A 21,180-nucleotide genomic window follows, 5' to 3' on the forward strand; every position below is an offset into this window, starting at 1 on the left:
TTTTCCAGGTCACATTTAAATACATGTGTTATGATGCCAGTGTTCTATGCTTGCCTTTGGATTGATTTATTATTAGTTTGCTATTCAAAGGGTTTTTTAAGTGTTGCATATTGATTTTTGGATACCTCAGAGTGCCAGTCAGTGTTGAGAAGTCATGTGCGGGGGAGATAGAGTTCAGTCACTAAGGAGTGAATTCAACCCAATATTCTGTCATCATAATCTAAGTGGGTGGAGTCAGTTGCAGGTGTGCAAAAGGAATCTCATTTTCAGGTCTACCTTGAAATGGCTGTTATTGGCTTCTGCTATCTGACGTGGGATCAGCTGTGGCTCTGGACTCCCAAGGCCCTTCTTCCACAGTTAAGTAATCTGAAGATTTGCTGTGTGTTAGTGCTTACAGCAGGGTCCTGTTGGGTACATAGTGGCTGTTAGTTTTAAAGATACACAGAGATTTTACTCCAATAGACATCATGTATGATGCAGAAGAGTTTGAGGCTTGCATCTGCCAGAAGACAATGGACAGCTTTTGAGGCAAGCTTAAGGTGGCAATGCACCCTCAAGTTTCTTCAGACCACTTGATTAAGAAGCATGTTCATCTTTCAATAAGATTTCATGCAAGGCTAGTGTAAAGACACTTGAAGTGTGACATGGTGTTGCCTCTCTTTAACTTTACCCAGTAGATGATTTCGAGGCATTGAAGTTATAATGTTCACAGTATCTGCAACTCTTTATATAACACTAGCAGCCCGTCCCGACCTTGTCTGGGAGCAATCAGGCTTCATCGACTGCCCCGAAATTGTCCAGCATTTCGGGCCCCCGCCCGCCCCGTCCCCTGCCTGCGCCTACCCCCGCCTGCCCCGACATTGTCCCCCGAAGCCTTAAAAAGGCGACATATGATAGTCACAGCAGTGTACTATAATGTAAAACCGTCTCACTGTATTGCAGCTATTACTCCAGCCTTCGCCTGGAAATTACCATTTCCATGTGTTTAGAGTGGGGATAAACCAAACCAGATTTCCTGGATTTCCTTCAGGCTGCTTGCTTTCCCCGTCGCCGCCTGCCCCGTCCCCCGCCTGCCCCGACCCCCGCCTGCACCGACATTGTCCCCGGAGCCTTATAAAATGCAACATATGATAGTCACAGCAGTGCGCTTTGGGCTGTTTGCTTTCCCCGTCCACATGAAAAGTACCACCAAAAGAGGGCACATTTAAACACGGCTCCGAGGTTGACGGATCACTTTCGCCTGTGGTGTCTCTTTGAGCGGGGTTTACCCTTGACGGAGCTCAGCGTGCCGAGATTCCAGCATGGTAACGTAATGCCTGCGTGTCAACCTATTGACCCTTAAAGCTGAAACGCTGGTGCTCTACAGGTAAACTTCCTAAGCTGTTATGAGCATGATCGATGTAGTTTGGAGTCTTACATCACCCCGTCCCCCGCCTGCCCCGACCCCCGCTGCCTTACCTCAGCCGCCGCTCCTCAGTTCACCGCTCCTCAGTCCCCCGCTCCTCGCCGCTCGTCACCGCTCCTCCCCCGTGCCATGTCTGCCGCTCCTGGACGCCGCTCCTCCCCGTGCTACTGACGTCAGCACGCAGGTCGCTGTAAATTTTTTTAATATAATGTATTTTTTAACTTTATATAGCCTATGTCCATCTGCACACCCTGAGGATTCCAACGATGTATTGGGTGTGTGGATCGGCGCTGTGGTTCCTGAGTTTACCCACCTCAAAGCCTCAAAGTTCTTCCTTTATAATAGTAGTATAGATAGATAAAAGGCAAAGAGCTTTGAGGTCTGTTTTATGTCCTCCTATATAGTCCTTTCAAATAAGAGGCCCATCGCTTTCTGACACTTTATTGTGTGAGTAACTCCTATTTTTATCTGTGCAAAATTAATTTCCTAGCTATTGTTGTTTCTGTATTTCATTTTTAGGGAATGGAGATACTATTATATCTCTGCAATGCATGTTACAAGCAAGTTTAAATATTGTGAGGTAGAAATGTAATTCCAACTGCTGCATTGTACGGAAAACATGAGATCTAGAAGGGAAAAGGTTCTATCTTCTTTAAACATGAATGTGCCAGTATATAAGCTACTTAACATGCAGTGATGCAGTAAATACACAAACTTGCAAAACAATACTAAAAGGGTGTGTATCAATTATAGGTCGAGCTAACAGATGCCACCGGACCTCCGCTGGCTGCCACCCACTTAGTCAGTAACCCATCTGACTGATAATTTAAATTTTGACTACATATATCAGTGGGGAGCAAGAGAAACATTTACCCATGTTTAGCCATGAATCATACACAATTCCATATATGCTTTCTATTTTTACACTTTACGAGCTTATCCATCGTGCTTTGCTGCGATCTCAGAAGAAAGGAAATTCAAGGAAACTCGTTATGATAACATTCAATTTACATTGTGTCATTTTTATTGAAACTTATTCATTTTAATATGGAAAACATTTGAAAGTGTGGCTTGAGCAGTGCGTACTCGATTGGCTTCCAATCTTGATTCTCGTTGCTCTCCTGTTTCATTTGAGTCGGCTTGAGCTGTGCGTAACTGATCGGTTTCCAATCTTGATTCTCGTTGCTCTCCTGTTTCATTCGAGCGGGCTTGAGCAGTGCGTAATCAATCTGTTTCCAATCTTGATTCTCGTTGCTCATTGGTTGGAGAAGAACGGGCTGAGCAGTGTGTACTCGATCGGCTTCCAATCTTGATTGTCGTTGCTAGTTCGTTTGAGAAGAACGTGCTTGAGCAGTTTGTGTTCGAACAGCTTCTAATCTTGCTTCCCGTTGCTCGTCTGTTTCTGAAGCTTGTAATGCCTTTTTCTTTCGTGCTTCAGATGTAGATCAACCAATCGATTTCCGTTTGGGGGGCATAACTGTCGACGATGCTCGCAAATTCGCGGACAATTTCAGTATTTGAAAGATTATGAGGGCCTTGGGGGGGTCGATATTAAAAAACGAATTATGCCAGAAACCTTCGCGGGAGTGTACTCAACAACTTCCCAAAGTTTCATGGCAATCGGATGAATGGTGTAGTAATGCATAAAGGACAAACAGACAGACAGATATACATTCGTTTTTATACATATAGATTGACATATTTACAAAAAGATTTTCCTTTTAAAATATATTGAAGCTTTATTGAAAAATAACAAAAATGTATTTTAATAGGAAATCTTTTTGTGTATCTATACTACTATTATAAAGTAAGAACTTTGAACCTTTGAGGCGGGTAAACTCGGGAACCACAGCGCCAATCCAAACACACGATACATCATTAGAATTGTCAGGGTCTGCAGAGTGACATAGGCTATATGTACCCAAAAAATATACGTTCTATAAAAAATATACATTCATAAAAAAGTAGTCCCTTGGAAGTAGTGCCGGGCGCGTGCGCTAACGACGTGAACGTGCGTGCTGACATCATCTAGCGCGGGGGGGGCGCGGACAGGAGCGCGAGGAGGTCGAGGAGCGGCGGACAGGAGCGCAGACAGGAGCGAGGAACTCAGGCTGAGGTAGGTGAAGCGCGGGGAGGATCGGAATGTGTGCGGCTGAGTGAAGCGCGGGGAGGAGCGGAGGAAAGGACTCGGGCTGAGGTGGGTGAAGCAAGGGAAGGAGCGGCCCGTTAGCGCTCACACACGCCTGCGGGAAGTCTCCAATGTGCGGCTGACAGGAACGCGGGGAGGAGCGGAGGAAAGGACTCGGGCTGAGGTGGGTGAAGCAAGGGGAGAAGCGGCCCATTATCGCTCACACACGCCTGCGGGAAGTCTCCAATTTGGTACCACATTCACAACGGAAATAAAAGAGAGAACGCAAAATAAAATAATAATAAAGAGAGACATGTGTGCGTGTTTGCACAGGGCATTGGTCAGCCGGAGATGAGGTTTATTGCTAAGAGGTAGAACACAAAATAAAATAATAATATAGAGAGACATGTGTGCGTGTTTGCACAGGGCATTGGTCAGCCGGAGATGAGGTTTATTGCTAAGAGGTGGGTGAAGCAAGGGGAGGAGCGGCCCGTTAGCGCGGGGAGGAGCGGTGAACTGTGTGCAGCTAATTAGGGGCCCTGAAGGTGGCGGGTGCGCAAAGGGGGACCCCCCGGACAACGTCGGGACGGGTTGCTAGTATGTAAATAAAGTAAATAAAATAGAAGGAATATAAGAACGATAATATGCTTCATAGTTGAACATGGTCAAATGTTTTTCTTGCTCCCACTGACATGTGTAGTGAAAAGGAGTGTACATATGATTCGGATATAAGAATTAAAACAAACTCTGCCCTTCTTCAGGCCAGCAATTCAAATATATAGTTGATTTATGGGCAGTTGTATTTAAGTCTTGTAAAGGAAACAGAAATGTTGGTTCTGTTACAGCAAATTCATCTCTGATTTATCTTTATCCTACTTCTTGCTCAGGGAGCATCCATGGAACTTGCTTGTATATCATTTTGTCTCCTGTTATGTGTGCAATTGCTGCTATAGTTCTACTGAGAACCTCAGTCTGGGACGTACAGTGGCATCTTATAAACCTCCCGGGGCACAGAAAGACGCTAAAATTCTGCCAGAAAAGTTCTTCCAAAGTAAACTTTATTTTGTATATCTTGAAAGTATTTCTTTCATACTCAATTCATCACAATTAGTAAGACTTCATAGTTCCATCCCATATGTGGGTTTCAAGGTTTATAATCCAATCGAATATTAGATTGTATATTTCAACATTCCAATGCATTTCGGCATAATGCCTTCATCAGGGAAATCTCCGAAACAAGAAAAAACGTCTTCAATTTCTACCCCTTAGTTAAATAAAGTTACAAAAACACCTTCATAAATCTTCGACACATGTTCATATATTTTCTATCTATAGTCCAATGCAATAGTTATAAACAGTTCGGTAAAACCCCACATGATAACGTTTACCTGGTCATGTTATACTAGCAATCTAATTTTATCCTTAACATGATTCTGGCTCAGAAGTGATGGCTATTTTACAATCATATAGACTTTTCGGCCTTTTACGTGTTGGAATCACTGTACGTATACATAGGATTAAAACCAGCTCGTTTAGCGTCTGCAATTATGATATACCTCGGCTCTATGCCTTGACGCTACACATTTATATCGCATAACAACCTATTCTTTCAAGCGCTCACCTGCTGAGAAAACTATTCTCCTGCACAATCCGGTTTACCGCTGTGTTACAGGCCAACCTTAGACCAAGTAACCGTCGGGCACATACTCGCCGGGAAAAGACGGCGTGTGACGTCAGGTTACAGGTGAGGCTTCAAATTTGTATACGCCTAAATGTTTAAAGAGCTAGTGCCGCCTTATGATTTAAATGTTCCCGCCCAATGTCTAATAAAGATTTACCACTTCAATAGTGGATCAAAATTGGATGGCAGACATTTCAAAGCTATTGCCGATGTAGACACAGGTTCCATATTCATCATAAAGTGGCGCTAAAGATAATGATGTATGTAATTTCGCATATAAATAACGAACGAAGATAGAAAATCTATACATGGCAACTCAGTGTGATAAGCAAACAACTGTCCATAAGTTAAACCAATAAATAAAATAGTTCTCTAACCGACTACACGTCTGCACAATGTCTTCAATTACTGGGTAACACAATTATAACCATCAGGTATTACTATAGATACTACAATTTACAGATAACAATTACATTCGGTTCTATCATTCATCCCATTTGGTTTCAGTGTTTGTAAATTATATATCCAATAATTCTCTCTTTTAAGCAAAGTTTTTTTGTTGTCTCTGTCAGCTTGCTTTTCCACTGTTTCCAACACGCAAGCTTTGATCTGGCTGATTTGGTGATTAGATTCAATAAAATGGGTTGCCACAACTGATCTTAGAGCCCTTGTTCTGATGTTGCTTTTATGCTCGTTGAGTCTTATCTTGAGCTTACGTTCAGTCTGACCTACATACACTTTTCCACAAGGACATTTAATCATGTAAACAATGTTTGTGGTGTCACACATGGCATTGACTTCAGAGCCAGAATCATGTTTAGGATAAAATTAGATTGCTAGTATAACATGACCAGGTAAACGTTATCATGTGGGGTTTTACCGAACTGTTTATAACTATTGCATTGGACTATAGATAGAAAATATATGAACATGTGTCGAAGATTTATGAAGGTGTTTTTGTAACTTTATTTAACTAAGGGGTAGAAATTGAAGACGTTTTTTCTTGTTTCGTAGATTTCCCTGATGAAGGCATTATGCCGAAATGCATTGGAATGTTGAAATATACAATCTAATATTCGATTGGATTATAAAACTTGAAACCCACATATGGGATGGAACTATGAAGTCTTACTACTTGTGATGAATTGAGTATGAAAGAATAACTTTCAAGATATACAAAATAAAGTTTACTTTGGAAGAACTTTTCTGGCAGAATTTTAGCGTCTTTATATGCCCCGGGAGACACCAACACATATCGTGTTGGTGCAACCTATCATACTATACTCATTACTCCAGTGCAGGGAGTAGTCCTGAGGAGCACAAACTATTTTGTTTAAACTGTTCGAATAACACTAGTAGTGCACGGTCACTACATAGAAATCTTATAAACCTCACCACAACTTGAGTCCAACAATTATGAGCCTCCTTAGCTACAATACAATAGAAGTTCACAGTCCAAACACACCACACTGCCTTCACATTAATCTATAAAGTCGTTGCAAGTCCTGATTTGTACTAATCTTTAGATATTTTCTAATTTTACTTTTATTATTCTTCTCCACATTTTCCAATGGGGTTCTCTCAATAGAGTCAAAGAAGATTTTGGCAAAATTAAAATGAAAAATGGCAAAGTTTGAAATATCAGTGGCAAGCAAATGGGATATGGAGAATGATTAGGAACACAAATGTCCATGTAGTAACAACATTGTAGATGAAAACCAGTTTGGTATCTCACTTCCTTTCATGTCACTCTCTTGCAGCATTGACGGCACATTTGAAATAACTTTCTACTGCAACACCCTGGTGTCCAATACCGGCTGGGTCTATTGGCTTCCTCCCGCCATCTACCGCAGCTCCTGTTCCATTGAGGTCACCTATTTTCCATTTGACTGGCAGAACTGCACCATGGTGTTCCGGTAAGCCTCATACAAGAGAGTGAGTGCAATCTTTAATTAGAGGCCAAATTCAGACACCCAGAATTACAAGGTATGATGTCCCGAAAAGAGACGGAGAGGTGAATTCTTCTTCTCCCATCTGAGGGGTTTCTATGTTAGTGAAGGAAAACCCTTATCCACCTGGTTGGCATGCTTCATCGTCAGGGGTTACACCTTGTTAGACAGGCAAAAAATTCAGCTTTTCCCAATGGGCTCCGATACAGTGAGCTCTTGATGGGGATCTATTTTAAAATTATTTCCAAAGATTCTGGAAAATGCTACAGCTATGGGACTCTGGGCACTAAGGGTCTCTATTGCCCCTATTGTCCTATCATCTGGTCAGATGTTTCTGCCTGCCCAAAAGTGGGCAGTGTCATTAATCAGGACTAAAATGCAGGCCCATTTTTTAAAACTTATTCACCAAAGCTAACTAAAGCTAGCTCTTTGTATGAAGATGGTTGTCCATGTAGAAAAAAATTAGACTTTTTTTAACAAAAAATTATGCTAATCCGCCTTTCAACATTTCTTTACCTGCCCAACAAGGAAGAAAACCTGATGATGAAGCATGCCACACAGATGGGTAAGGGTTTTGCTTCCTTTCTAGAAGAACCCCCAGACTTGGGAAGAAATTGTTTACCTCACAATCTCTTTGTAGAACATCCCACAGCATTTTGTGAATGTGAAAACTCTAAAAGAGTAGTCCACACACGCCAAGACATTCATTCCTTACTTGTTTTAACGTAGGGCCCAGTGCTCTCTCTAAGTTCTTACTACCCCTCCACCCCACACTTCCAAGTTGAGCACTGGTTCTGCCAACTCATCCCACTCTGTTCTCTTTCTTTTCATGACTCCTGCAGCAACCAAGTTCTTCTTGGCTGTTTGCTGTCTGTTTTGTCCTTCTGCACACTTTATATATTTTTATTCTACCATTTGGATGTGGCCGTCGTCTATGTTGGAATAGTAAAGTAAAAAAAGGCAAAATGCCCAACCCGCTCCAGGATGCTTGCTTCTGCATGTATTAGGCCCACTTCTACCATCTTGAAATGGTAAGAAAACCAGTGGCTGTTACTCAGTCTTTTGCTGTCTGGTCTGCACTATCACCTTCCCTATGATTGTCTATTTGAATTATAGTAACCCCAACACAATGGCCCCAATTCTGAATGAGGTGGAGTGAAATTACCTGATAAAATTTGCTCCATCTGATTCAGAGTGGGTAGGTTTTCCACCCCCAGTGTAGGATGACCATGCTAGCTTTTTCTTGTCTATAATTCGGACTGGAATAATCCCATGAGACTTTCAATGCCACAGGAAAGGATACTCCAATCCTTTTTTATATGTTGAACGTGCATGTTGGGGTGTCTGTGCTGTGTTGATGTCAAGACCATTTGGCACCAAAGAGTGGTCTTTCACGCGTCTGTTGTTGCCCCAGTCCCTGAATACCATTGGTTGTTTGCCAGACTTGGCTTGATCGCTGACTCTCTCGACCAAAGATTGTAGCTTCAACACTTGGTCTAATGAAGTTCTTCCTGTGAATCCATGGCCGAGAAAGACTTGTGAGCGGGTTTGTTGATTCAGCTATGGACCACTCAAGGATGCTCAGTTTTTGTTTTTAGGCTCTTTTTCTACCCAAATCTCCTATGGACTAGCATGGTATCTATGCCTTGAAAATGCTGGCCTTATACTTGCAGGAAACTGAGATAATCTCGTTGATCTCGACCTGCAAACCATCAGCTCACATCTCAGACCCCATTCCGCCCTCACTAATCAAAAAAAATGAAGCTCACCTTAGCACCTATCTGGGGCAAAATCATAAACAGCTCCCTACAAAGCGGAGTGGTCCCCGACTGTCTAAAAATGGGACAAGTCACCCCTTTGCTGAAAAAACCCGGTCTTGACTCTACTGACTTGAACAATTTCAGACCGATATCTAACCTCCCTCTACTCGCCAAAACACTGGAACGCTGCGTTCTCCTGCAATTGACTCATCATCTGGATAACATCAATCTCCTGGACCCCCTCCAATCCGGCTTCAGACAAGGCCGCAGCACAGAAACCGCGACGCTGAACATCATAGACGGCATTCACGGTTCTTTTGACGCTGACAAGTGCTGCCTCCTCATACTCCTTGATCTATCCGCAGCTTTCGACACGGTGGACCATAAGCTCCTCATCAAGACTCTGCAAGCAAGAGCTGGCCTCGGCAAGGTAGTTCTTGATTGGTTTTCCTCCTTTCTACACAACCGCTCGCAAATAATAAAACTGAAGAACTTCACCTCCGAAACCCAGCAAGTCAACAAGGGTGTCCCCCAAGGATCAGTACTTTCTCCTCAGCTTTTCAACATCTATATGGAACCGCTCGCCAAACTACTCAGGAATGCCAATATCCACTTCCACCTCTACGCGGATGACACGCAGATCTACCTGGAAACCTCTTCACTTAACGACATCCACAGACTAAATGCTGTCTTAAACAATGTTCAAGATTGGCTGACAAAGAATCACCTGAAACTCAATCCCGACAAGACCGAAACTCTTCTCATCTCAAACAAAGAAGACAATCCTCAAATCATTGAGTGGCTGAAGTCGATCGATGCTCTTAAAGGTTCTCTCATGCTAGCTGATTCCGTTAAATCTCTGGGTTTCACCCTAGACCCCAAACTAACCTTGACAAACCACATTAAGAACTCGGCAAAAAGTGCATTCTTTAACCTCAGACTTCTGAACAAAATCAAACCTTTCATTCCAAACAAGGACCATAAACTAGCCACGCAACCTCTAGTTCTATCTAGACTGGACTATGGGAACTCAATCCTAACAGGCATCCCCAAATCGCACTTGGCTCCATTAAAAACAACACTACATGCGGCAGCAAGAATGATCCCAGGATGCAAAAAATCTGACCACATCTCCCCAGCACTCAAAGAACTTGAATGGCTTCTGGTGGAAATGCGTAGCACATCCAGAACAGCCTGCCTAACCCACAAGGCCCTCCACACCGGAAAACCAGAATACTTGGCAAACAAGCTCACAAAAGCTGGCCAAAGTAGAAATTTGAGAAGCTCTAACTCCCTGTTGCTCATCCTACCAAAACCAGAAAGAAGAACACTGCGGACTGCTCCTTCACTGGAAATGCCCCCAAAATATGGAACTCTATCCCCCCGCATATCAGAACCATACCGTCCTATGCGGAATTCAAGAACCAACTCAAATCCTTGTTCCTCATCCGTTCCCTAGGTCCTGGGTAATTAAGACCACCCCCAGAACTATGTGTTATCTCTGTTTCCTATTACCAAGAAGTCCTACTGTTACGAACGTTTCCTCCTCCATAATTGTCTTTCGATGATCGCCTTTATTTGTTACGTGTCTTTTTGTTCACCTTTTCATTCCTTTTACTGTAAAGCGCTCTGCTACCTTCGGGTCTTGTTAGCGCTATAGAAAACTTCTAAATAAATAAATAAAATAAATAAATACTTAAGCCCCTTAACATACTGCCTCCTAGTTTCCTACGCGAGTACTGAATATAATGCAATGGAATGATGATAATAGAATGCCTTCCTACAAGATATTCCACTCTCGAAGCATGGTCTTGTCAGATACCAATGTACACAATGGCAATGAAAGGGGCATGAGTTTGAGACATATGTTCAATCGTTTAGTAAAATTGGATTTTCTTAAGCAGTGTTCACCTTCAATATTTAGGTCCCAGACGTACAGTGCCAAAGAAATCAAGATGATGCTGACTGTGGTAGAGGGCACCACCATTGAGTGGATTGAGATTGACCCAGAAGCATTCACAGGTGAGGCTATGTGATTTCTCTTCCCATCTTGTGCTCAGATGTAAACATGAATATTCTATACCTGACTCAGATTCCTACGGATGCCTATCTTTTTTAATGGAAAAATACTTTGATTTATCATCACAGATTTACTGCTTTTGTTGATGGTGCTCATGACAAAGAGAACCTAAAGGAAATATTCTCACTTTGAAAGTTCTTATTATCATGCCAACAGGCCATCTGATATTTTGTTTTGTAGGGGATAATTAGATTCTTCTCAATGGAGGAAGTGATGTTTTCCCGAATTTCTCATAATTGTCTGTCATGGAGTTCTAGACAATGGTTCCATGACCATTCGACAGTAAGACTGTAAGCAAGTGGATCTGTGATCACAGTGCTAGCAAGACCTAGTAGAAGTGATTATTTATCCTAGCATCCTCACCTAACCACATGGTGGGACCCCAGTCTCCTTAGGCCCTTACTCCCTAAATGGCCTAAATCAAGAGCTCTTAGAAAAGAGATAAAGAGCAAACTTGACTTTTACTTCTCAATTGGTGGGAAGAGATGTTAGCATTGTACCCAAACAAATGGTGAGCATAATTGAATCACCTATTAAGTACATGTAGTGTTTCCATACTACTAAGTGAGTGAGTGTAATCTGATGATGAGTTGACTGAGCATTACAAGTTTCAGCTGGGTGCATGCATTGATATTTAAAGTCTTGGGTCAATTGGGTGTTCCTCTTCACAGAAAACATATTTAAGTGTCAACAAAAAATGTAACATGGGCTGAAATTATTATTTTAATAAATATCTGGGTGAATGTGCAGTTTTGTGAGTGCATGCATGTGTGTGTATGTGCAGGTGTGTGATAATCATAATATAAGGGTAATAGGAAAATTATAATTAGGGTTGCTGAAATCAGATTTTGATTAACCTAAATGTAGATACCAAGGATAAGTTTTGATTTTGGGGGTAGACCTTAATTTAAGAAGAGAGCCCTTTGAGTCAGACTCAGTTAAGCACAAACTGCTGCTGAAATAATATATAAAGTTTCCTTTTCAAAATTTGCTCTAACATCATATGCTACACATGTGTCACCTTTTGACACAGCAAAACAGAGTGTGACTAGATGGCAGATTCCAACAGAATTATCCCTTAAGAGGAACCTTGGGGGTTATTTAAGGATTGAAGTTTGTACTCCATTTCGCTAGGGTAGCAGCAGTATATACTCCATGGGTTAGTTTGTTGGACCTCGTACTCCAACACCAATGTAGTGGAGTACCATCTGCCAACCTGATGGCCTGACCGGTGTATATAGAGATGAGGTTCCATTGTGTTTCCTGCAGGCGATGGCCCCTTTAGCTCCACAAATGTAAACCTTTGATGGCCCAACTGATTTTATTCCATAAGTCTAGGTACCTCAGACCATCCTCTCTATTTAGGGCAGATATTCTAACAAACTATTTTCCTGTTCGGCATCACCAGAAAAAGCCTGGTGATTCCAAAAATAACAATAAAAAATGACCACCACACTCTATTATGGTGTCAGGGCCATTAGTTTGCTTTGGGAGTTTGTTTTTGAAAGACAACATGGTTTTCTGAGCAACTGTCTGATTAAACATGGCAGCTGTTCAGCAAACTTAAAGGGCCTTTAGAGGAGCTTCTGTGGAGGTGGTTCCTCTGAAGGCACAGAGGTCTTCTCCATACAGGCAGAGATCTCTAAATATGGCAAGCTGTAGTTCATTGGGGCTGTGACGGTGACCCCCTCTTCCCTGGTGGAAGGCAGTAGGGACCTCCAACCTTTAAATAATCCCCATAATCATTTGCGAAAATAGACTATATATGTGTGTATCTGTGAAACAACCTAGTAACAAAATTGATCTCTTTGCACTTCAATTCAACTATGGGAGAGAGACTCCTCTTAAGTTTAAAAGCATACTAATAGCTTCACTTAGTTTCCCTCAGTGGTTGTGGGCTCTCATAGACACATATAATCTTGAGTTCCTATCTGATATACAACAATTATATCCATCAAAGGAAACATTTTTTTTAAAGTGCTATGCTTTGGCATGACATGGAAAATGTGAAGGAAAAGACACTGTCTAATGTAATTGGTAGTGGAAATGATGTTTGGAAGCAATTTTTGAAATCTAAATATTCAAATAATAAGCAATTGTTTGACAAAGATTGTATGATGGTAAAGCTTCATCCTAAAATAGGGAGATATTAGAAATCTAAGAAAGAGAATGAGCTAGAGGGCTATAACAAGATTATGGCAAAATGCAAATCAATTTTAAGGAGAAAAAATATGTTTTTTGAGCTGAGAAATTTCAAAAGATGTATGAAATATTGCTAAGTGGAAATATGCAAAGTTTCTGGAATAAGGATAATAGTGGCTTTTCCATGCTTGCAATCTCATTGGGATACACTCTTACAGAATCCTATGAATTCTCTATATAACAACATAAGTTCTCCTATACTAAAGACACCAGTCTACCATCATTAAAAAAAATTCTCGATGCCGCTGTTAAATTGTTGTAAATGTGATGGTATTTCATTAAATGGCATAAGTACAAGAGAATGAAATTCAAATGTATGAACCTGGAGGATTTTGACATGAGTACCCCATGATTGAGCATTGTTTTTCCATCTTAACTAGTGGCCATGGTTGACAGAGTAGGTTGGTCAATATTGCTACTTCTTTTTGACTTTCCACTGCATCATGTAGTGCTGATGTTAACTCTTGGTAAAAGACTGGAAGGTGCCTCATTGAAACAGTTTATGAGAAAGCCCCTAAATGCGATAGTTCAAACAACTCAACTGGAACTAAAATTATTATCTTATACATGCACCATCAGAGTTCATATGTCGCTAAATTTAGGTAATGCAGACAAAAATACTTCAATCTGCTGGCAAGGTTTGAAAGGTGAAGACTCAGAGACTGAAGGGATCTCTCCTGACCACGTGTTCAGTTAATGACTTATTATATTAGCTGCAATGATTTAGAATTGGGAAATTCCCAAGAAATGAAATGCATGCTTTATAAATTCGTAGTAAATTAAGCATAAAGTAAGACAATGAATATGTACATTGTAAATATAGCCTTATTACCACAAATAGAGGGTTTGGTGACAAAAAACATTTTCAGTATTTACATAATATACCAGGCAGTTATGAATGTAGGTTCTAAGAATTCAGGTTGAAATTATCTAAAGGTGGAACATCCAAGCATTAATAAGCAATGTTTTTAAGAAAAGTGTGATGGATACCTTGTGATTCAGTGAAGCATGATATTCCTCATATATTTTTGATTCGCCTATATTTTCATCAAAACATCTTATGTTTTTATGACCAATATGTAACAATGAGTTGAGATTCTGCTATGACTCTTACTATTAAGATGAGAAATTTAGATTTTGCAGTTCCTGTGGGGCAAATCGTAATTGCAATCATGAAATTCAATTTTGATTGATGTCTAGAAGATAACTTTAAAAGTAACTGGTTTACATTAAGAGGTAGATGTGAAGTATATTCTAAGTAAACTATTCTTACCTGTTTCAGGATTTTAATTCCTCTGAAAATTTCATTTTCTCTCAATAAAAGTCTTTGGAACATTTCCATCTCATTGTCTGTTGATTGCATCTTCTTCATATTCAAGGTTTTGGGTATAGAAACCTCCTGATTAGATAGAGTTTTCGTCCTACCCAAAATTGCATTTAGGTTCTTTAATATCTAGGAGGCATAATTGCAAGGAATTGCAATATTTATCGCAAAACACGCTTAATGCGTTTTCTTTTATCGCTGCATATCCCTTGATATGTTAGCGGAGAAAGCATGCTATTAGCAAAGTTTTTCTCTATTGTGGTAAAATATCTAGCAATAGCAACGAAATGCGTGAATATTGCTGGAAATCCAGCGATATTCACGCATTAACACCAATGGGGGCTTAACCTGACAATCCACCTCCCATTGAATACACAGGTAAGTCAACCTACTAGCAGACGTTAGATTCTAGCTATAATCGTACTTAGTGCGACTTTTTTTATCGCTAAGCCGGCGTTGCTAATAGGCGATAGCTATGTTAGCGACTGCTTTCAGTCGCTAACAGTTTGGGTACGCCCACTTTGCATGTCATTAGCAGTAAATATCGCTGACATGCAAAGTGGGCCCCAAACCGGTTGCTATCGCCTAAAAGCTGTCGCTAACTGCTGTAAGCTACAGCTTGCTGATAGGGCAATTAAAATATCGCCGCTTTAGCGGGAAAAAGTCCCGCTAAAGCAGCGATATTGCCCTTGCTGATATCCCACAAGTATTTTGAGCATTTCTTTTCCAAGTAAATGTCTGTACGTATGTTAAATCTGAGATATGCTGAGAATTAGTCTTTCCAATTAATGAACGTTGCTGTCCTAATTCATTTGTATGTTGAGTGTTCCTTTTCCGAAAACAAATCTTTGGGATCTATAAGAACTGTATGTATTGAACATTTATCTTCCCAATAAAATGTCTTGGAGATTTAACTATTGTGCTATGTTTAGTGTTCGTCTTACCAATAAATTCACCTGATTATTTTATATTTTGTGTCATTTTAGGTGATCCTTTTTCCAACAAATGTTGGAAATTCTAATCCTATGCTATATTAAGTATTTATATTTGTAAAAAAATATTTTCTCACTACATATCTTTCAGTATTTTAATTCCTAAGTAGGCAGAGTTCTATTCTGTAAACTGCATTTTTCTTTGGGTGTTTAAAGCCCCAGGAATGTTGTATACAATGTTGATATTGCTAAAAGGCTTTATGTTGGTCAATGTATAATATTGCTTAAAAGTACTAGTGTCATTGTTTAGACTTAGTAGATACTTCATCAGTCACCAACCAATGTATGAAGTCTGGCCCTGCAGTCTGTGATGCTCATGCAGGTTTTTGCTTGAACTATAAACAGCACATTTGCAGTGATACGAGGCACAGTCCCTGTCTGCACATGGCACACACACTTGAAGATGCACTCTTGTGCACAGTGAGCCAGTGCATTTGGGAGAGGTGTTCTACATTGGGTCAGGCTGGGCAGTTTTTCACTCAACAGATAACAAAAAACATTTAATTTTCAATTTCTTTGTTGACTGTACAAGTCAGAGGCTTAGGTACAATTTCATCAGTTATAGCTTGGGGAAATAAAATACAGATTTTGCTCAATGGAAGATGTCATATGACCAAGCTTATGTATGGCACATTTGACAGTGTGTTCTGTAAGTATTCTCTTCTGTAACCATAACTTGCAGCATTGTACAAAGTTACTATTCCTCTGCTAGTGGCAATGGGTGTTGTTCAGCGTACAATGCAAAGTCATTTTCTGTGGATGGAACCCAAATTTTCAGTCAGTTTTTTTGTATAAATCTCGCATATCGAGAGCTATCCGTGTTATGAGAAGTTACAGATTTACCCTATTTTTCAGCCATTTGGATTTAAAGGTCACTCTTATTTCTGTATGGGTGCAGTCTACATAATTACTTGATGAAACTGTCCCAAGTGAGCAGCTACACTAACTTTTGAAAAATCCCTGAAGGTTATTATCATGCTAGTGGAAGCTAATGTGAGCCCAGGATATGCAGCGTTAACTATAAACACTGAGGTGCATATTTACAAGGAAATGACGGAGTGTGGAGCTGCAACAAATTTTGCCGGGCTCCACCATTTGAAAAATGCATGGAGGCACCGTATTTACAACAATACGGTGCACCCCTGTGTTTTCCCTAGCGCTGGTGCTAAAAAAAGATGCCTGGCGCCAATGCAGGCATCCTTGCACCATAGTGCCAGCGTGCCTGCTTGCAGGGAATGATTGTTCATGTTCAGGAAGGTGTCCCTTCCAGCTCATAAACAATCAATAATGGTGTTTCATTACTTCTATGTGTGCTGCACTCTACAAATCACCATTATTTAATGATTGTTTATGTGCAGAAAGGGGTACCGTCCTGCATATAAACAATCATTAATGGCGTTTGCTCTTTCTACGTGTGCTGCAGAATACAGCACACATAGAAAAAGAAAAAGCAAGGAGAAATAAAAGTATTTCTCCTTGTTGCACCATTCTAACTCCTGCCGTTGCCTGGCATAAGTTTTTGATGTTGCCTCAGATTTACTCCTTGTAAATCTGGGGCAGCTTCAAAAAGCAATGGGTGTTGCGGAGGAACAGCCTACTGCAACACCCATTGCACGCCCCTATCACACAAATGCGTGAAAGGGTAACATCTTTAAAAACCGGCGTTAAGCCACACATGGTGGCCTAACGCCACTTTGTAAATATGGTGCAGGGCAATGAGCCACCGGAACATCAAAAAAGTGATGCTCCGGTGGAGCAATCCCCTTGGAAATATGCCCCTAATTGTGGCTCTTTATGCTCTTCCTCAAGCTTTAACCCCCTGGCTGCGGCAGGAATTCCGCGCCTGTGCGGGATATTCCGATCGCGGGCGTGGTCATGACGGCTCCCAGCTATCATCAGCACACGCCCACCGTAACTCATGACGGCCGGGAGCCGTCATCAGCACCGAACGGGTTAAACTTGGTAGTTGATGGCAGCTGAGAGAGAAGATCCTCTTTGTTTTACAAGTAGTTGTATTAGGTAAATAGTGGGAGTGAGTGAGGGCTGTAATTGTAATTGGGTATGCCTCATTGAAGCTGTACGGCACCACCTTGAATATCTGTTACAACACAAATTAATTTGTAGTTTCTCTACAGCAATAGACAGCCATACAGGTGCAGGAGAATTCTTTTTGAAATGTATTTGAAGCAATGTAGCCAATTTAGTCAAGGGTGGTACATGCACACCAATGTTCAAAGGGTAAGAGTTGAGTTCAATTGATTAAACAGTTTGCGTGCAGATCGCTCTCTGGTCCTTGATCGTCCTAATATATCTTATGAAGCACCCCCTCAGGGGAAACCTCCCCTCAGTGCACTGCTTATTCTCCAAACGTGTGGAGTGATCCCGTTCAATAACTCTTTAGACCATATGTAGTCCAACAGTTGCATTTATTGTTTATTTTTTCATAAATTCTTTTTCATATATCAATTATAGACACATGAACTGTGCTATTAGTTCAGCGAATATAGATTTCTAGCATGGGTTGGCATGAACATTGAGGTGCCAATTGATCAATTCCAATGCATTTCGGGCTCTATGGGCCCTTCATCAGGGAAAATTCAAAATCTTTTGGTTAGTAACCAACATTTCTCCAAGGATCCATGGTTGGAAAATACACTGGAAAGTGCTTAAAGGGAATTGTATAAATGAAAACAACTGAATATTACAATATTACAATATTGGTCAATGCAGTTACATTCAACTAAAAAAAGAGAAATGGTTTATTACATTTTGGTACAAAGTTACACCCTGAACTAAACTGCACAAACAATAAATATTAAAAATGACCAGGATAGACCTTGTAAATGTTGACATTTAGGGTTGCAACAAGTTTCTGGAAGTGGAACCAGCTGCGAAAATATATATATTTAACCTGGAGGCGATCTGGATGCTTGCATCCTGTGTCTCAAAATGTACTTGAGCAGACATTTGTTGGTGCACAGATATTTTGACATACCTACCCAACTTTGTAATTCACATGTGTGTTGTGCAGAGGTTGCTCGCTTCTAACATCCTTGCGGTCGGCGGTTCCGACTACCGGATTATGATGCGACCGAACAATGTTCGGTCGGAGTCCGATTATTCCCTATGGGAGCTCATGTTCCGCCCGACAACTGGCAGTAACACAGGCTCCTATGGGGAAATGGGGTGTTTGCTGAAAACCGTGCACCTTGTTGCAGGCACCCCACAGTGCCTGCCATTCAGTACAGCGTTTCACAGCGGGGGTCCCAAGTTACCCCCTCGGCCATCAACCTTAGGCCGCGCACCCTGGGTGCCTGCCAGGGGGAATCGCAAAGTCGCTCTCCAACAGCCTTTTCGTGTCGGACAGGCCAACGATGAAAGGCTGATGGAATTCAACATCGTAATTCCATGGCGGAAGAGCTCCCCATAGGGGTGTACGACATAGTTCCGACTGACAGGAATACTCTGCGAGTCGCTCAGAACCGATTCGGAATAACTGCGCAGTTTACATTCCGACCGCAAACATCATAATCGGTCGGTTGGAATGTAAACCAACCAAGTCGTTCGGAAGGGCTCCGAAGCGGTCGAGGAGATTCCGACTGTCGGGAGAAAACTTTCTGCCTGACATCATAATGAGCCCCTTAGTGTGAACATCAACCAATGTAAACATGTATAAAGACTTACCAGTATTTGCTTATACATTCTGAAAACCTGGAAGCCTGATGTCCCCTACCACTCATCCGCTAATGATGCAAGCCATCTTATTGTCTTTTAAACATCCAGCATGCTCAGGAGGACTGCATGTGACAGCATATAATCCCAACTACTATTCACAGCAGCCTGCCCACCTCCCGGGCTTTTGTTTGCACACCCACAATAAAAACAAATTCAAAACATATCTCCAATGAAACCCACTAAAGGAAAGCTAACGTGAAGGTGGGATGGATGTCCAACCAAGTCCTTCACACATTAGCATTTGCAAAGCAAGCCTTGAAGCTGGTGGCACAGCCAACTATTCTAATCTCATTCTTAGAGGAAGAAAAAAGAAAGACACTAGCACGTAGGAGAATAAAAATAATAAACTTTAATACTAAGCACAAGAATGAGAAGCATACTGAATATTGAACATGACAAGCTGACTTTAAAGGGAACTCATTGAGGTTTCCTCAACCTACTGTAAAACTGAATAATGTTCGGTAGCTGTGGGCAGGTGTCACTATATTATCAGCGGAATATCAATCTACAAAAATATTAAAGACACAAGTTTTAATACTACTATATTGTAAAGGTTCATAATATGGAATTAAGAATAGTAAATATACATTTCCCTATATGAATTAAATTTGTCGAGATAGTGGTAGTCAATGTAGGCGATTTACTATTTTTGTAGATTGATGTAAATATTGCTCAATATTCTGACATCTAACCATTCAGTATAGCAGCGCTACTTGTCTGAAATAAGTATTTCACCACAAAAACAATCTACATGATAACACTTTAATTGATCAATAATTTTTATAGGGATAGGCAGCTAGATTCATCAAGCCGAAAACGGCTCGCAAAGGGCCAGATTCGGAGAATCTGGCCCTTTGCGAGTGCAATTCTTGCATTTGGGATTCATCATCCCAAATGCAAAAATCGCTAATTGCGAAATCGCATATTTGCGAGGAATTGCATTTAAGGAATCTCTATTTGAGATTCCTTAAATGCAATTCATTAACTATTTTTAATTTGCGAATTCGCAATTTTTGGGCGCTATTTACCACGAATTGTAACTTCGTGGTAAAGAGCGAAAACTTAGAAAAATACACTTCAGTGCATTTTTCTAAGTTGTATGTTACACACACACATGTCCTTTGAGTGGTAGTCCCATTTGTACCTAAATGATTTTGTCTTTCTTTTTTTGGTTATCCTGTACTCATGCTCTCTCATATTCTTGTATTTGACTGACAGAGAACGGAGAGTGGGCGATCAAGCACCGCCCGGCCAAGGAAATCATCAATGATAACTTCTCCCCTGATGATCTGGAATACCAGGAGATCGTATTCTTCCTCATCATCCAGAGGAAGCCACTTTTCTACATCATTAACATGATTGTTCCTTGTGTGCTACTTTCCTCTGTTGGTGTCCTGGTGTACTTCCTGCCAGCAAAGGGTATGTTGAGTGTTGTGACGTTTAAATGGCATTGGAAGTAGGTTTATTTCTATGTCCTCTGCCAGGTAATGGCACATAGAGATTACATGTAAGAGTGGAGGTGTGATGGTGGAATGTGTATTTACTTCATACATCATCTCCCACCTCCAGCTACATTATTACATGTAGGGGTTGGGCCATGGGATGGAATGTACATCTATGTCTAATACATTTTATGCCAGATAAAGATGCAATGGGTGCTATGGGAGTGATGGTGTAGGATTAAAATATTATCTTTTTCCTATAGATCTGTTGCCAGATAAAGGTGCATTGGGTCCTTTACTAAGCATGTGGTGGTCTAGGAATGGAATGTGAATCCACTTTGTATACGTTCTATGGGTGCCAAAGGTATATTGATGCTTATTGGGGAGGGTGTTTGCACATAAACATTGAAATTTCCATGTTGCCCCTTTGTTACTAAATATCTAAAGATATTCAATTCAGTGGATGTGTAGTAAAAATTAAG

General features: G+C 41.0%; 1 protein-coding gene across 1 annotated transcript in view; it reads left to right on the plus strand.

Annotated features, from left to right (window-relative positions):
* The window catches only part of CHRNG (cholinergic receptor nicotinic gamma subunit), an 83,319-nt gene that overhangs the window by 39,144 nt on the left and 22,995 nt on the right, over positions 1–21,180 (plus strand). The window contains exons 5-7 of the mRNA XM_078665800.1: positions 6,975–7,130; positions 10,848–10,945; positions 20,475–20,675. Coding sequence (XP_078521926.1) covers positions 6,975–7,130; positions 10,848–10,945; positions 20,475–20,675 — 455 coding nt within the window. The remainder of the gene's footprint in view (positions 1–6,974; positions 7,131–10,847; positions 10,946–20,474; positions 20,676–21,180) is intronic.

This window comes from Lissotriton helveticus, chromosome 11 (genome assembly GCF_964261635.1).
Source record: "Lissotriton helveticus chromosome 11, aLisHel1.1, whole genome shotgun sequence".
NCBI classification, from domain to species: domain Eukaryota; kingdom Metazoa; phylum Chordata; class Amphibia; order Caudata; family Salamandridae; genus Lissotriton; species Lissotriton helveticus.